The following is a 1,697-nucleotide window of genomic DNA, read 5'->3' on the forward strand; positions in this document are numbered from 1 at the left end:
GCTCATTTTGCTTCCGAGAAACATGCAAAACGGGACGGAAAACATGAAATTTTGCAATAATCTTGCGCCACCCTTGCACAAAACGACGATCATTTCTCGAATTTCATAGCCCCGCCCTGACTTTAAAGCTGGATCCGCCCCTGTGTGACATGGACCGTCACCTGTCAATAGATTCTCCTTTGATTCGCTTTCTTTGCAGAATCATCCACGAGAGTGGGTTTACACCGGAGGACTTCAAGCAGTACCGACCAGTGGTGTACAGCAACACCATCCAGTCGTTGGTGGCGATTTTACGAGCGATGCCAAATCTCGGAATACAGTATGGAAATAATGAGCGGGAAGCTAATGTAGGTGTTTTAAATTCTACTAAAAACCTCGAGTTTGCTTTTAAAACCCCGAAAATTGAGAAATGTATTTGAAAATTGTATTGTAAAAAATATCGTCACTAATGTACTGTCAATGTCACTGTCATTCGGTAGCTCGATGGCAAAATGGTGTTCGACGTTATCCAAAGAATGGAGGACACGGAACCGTTTTCGGAGGAGCTGTTGGCGGCCATGAAGCGGCTGTGGGCAGACTCAGGAGTGCAGGAGTGCTTCGGCCGCTCCAACGAGTACCAACTCAATGATTCTGCCAAATAGTAAGTGGCGACCGTGGCGCACCCTCTCAAAACTCAACCGCATTAATTTGGATTGCAGTTTCCTAGACGACCTAGACCGATTAGGAGCCAAAGACTACCAGCCCACCGAACAAGACATCCTGCGGACGAGGGTGAAAACCACCGGAATCGTCGAAGTACATTTCTCGTTTAAAAACCTCAATTTCAAGTGAGTTTCTTCGTGCCTTTTTCTATCAGTTCCCAGAATAGCGTCAAGTCAAAGTTCAACGTTCAGACTGGGAATGCAACAGGTTCAGACGTTGCACCTGCCCGGTCGATGGCTTTTGGCAATGGGCCCCATTTTATTATTTCTAGTTCAGTTTGAGCGGACTTCTTCAATATTGTGGAACGGAGGGGACCCCGCCTACGCCCGTGGAATTTTTGCGCTTTCCCGAAAATCCATAACGCGTGTTTTTTTTTAGATTATTCGACGTAGGCGGCCAAAGGTCAGAGCGGAAAAAGTGGATTCACTGTTTCGAGGACGTGACCGCGATTATTTTTTGCGTGGCCATGAGCGAATACGACCAAGTGCTGCACGAGGATGAGACGACGGTGAGTGCCCTCTGTTATTAAACTGTCGGAACAGCAATTCTGATGGTGTCTCTGCACAGAACCGGATGCAAGAGAGCCTGAAGCTGTTCGACTCAATTTGCAACAACAAATGGTTTACGGACACCTCCATTATCCTTTTCCTGAACAAGAAGGACTTGTTCGAGGAGAAAATTAGGAAATCACCGCTCACGATATGTTTCCCCGAATACACCGGTAAGTGCCTAGGGGCCATAGCAGAGATTAGTAGAGAGATCGCCGATGAGCGAGTAAGCTAGCGTCATCATGCGGTTTTCCCCCGAAACAAACACACAAGTTAGAAGTAGTGTAGGGGAGGTAAGTAGTGGGGCCATGCGCCTAAGCAGCAAACGCCAGCCGATTTGCGCTGGTTTCTGACGGTCGATAAGTATGTAAGTATCAGATATAAACTGATCATCAAACTGACATCGCGAGCAACGCTGTGGGTTTGGAGCTGAATGCTCCGATATAC

General features: G+C 47.2%; 2 protein-coding genes across 2 annotated transcripts in view; both read left to right on the top strand.

The window, feature by feature from the left end:
• Window positions 1–1,697, top strand: part of LOC109534156 (dimethyladenosine transferase 1, mitochondrial) — a 179,795-nt gene that overhangs the window by 154,099 nt on the left and 23,999 nt on the right. The gene's annotated exons all lie outside the window — the stretch shown is intronic.
• Window positions 1–1,697, top strand: part of LOC109534130 (guanine nucleotide-binding protein G(o) subunit alpha) — a gene marked incomplete in the record, with an annotated part of 17,412 nt that overhangs the window by 5,502 nt on the left and 10,213 nt on the right. Inside the window, 5 exon segments of the mRNA XM_048667559.1 lie at window positions 200–347; window positions 480–640; window positions 699–827; window positions 1,081–1,210; window positions 1,270–1,423. Coding sequence (XP_048523516.1) covers window positions 200–347; window positions 480–640; window positions 699–827; window positions 1,081–1,210; window positions 1,270–1,423 — 722 coding nt within the window.

Source organism: Dendroctonus ponderosae, unplaced genomic scaffold (assembly GCF_020466585.1).
Source record: "Dendroctonus ponderosae isolate FM_Combo_2020 unplaced genomic scaffold, Dpon_F_20191213v2 Dpon_F_20191213_6, whole genome shotgun sequence".
Lineage (NCBI taxonomy): Eukaryota > Metazoa > Arthropoda > Insecta > Coleoptera > Curculionidae > Dendroctonus > Dendroctonus ponderosae.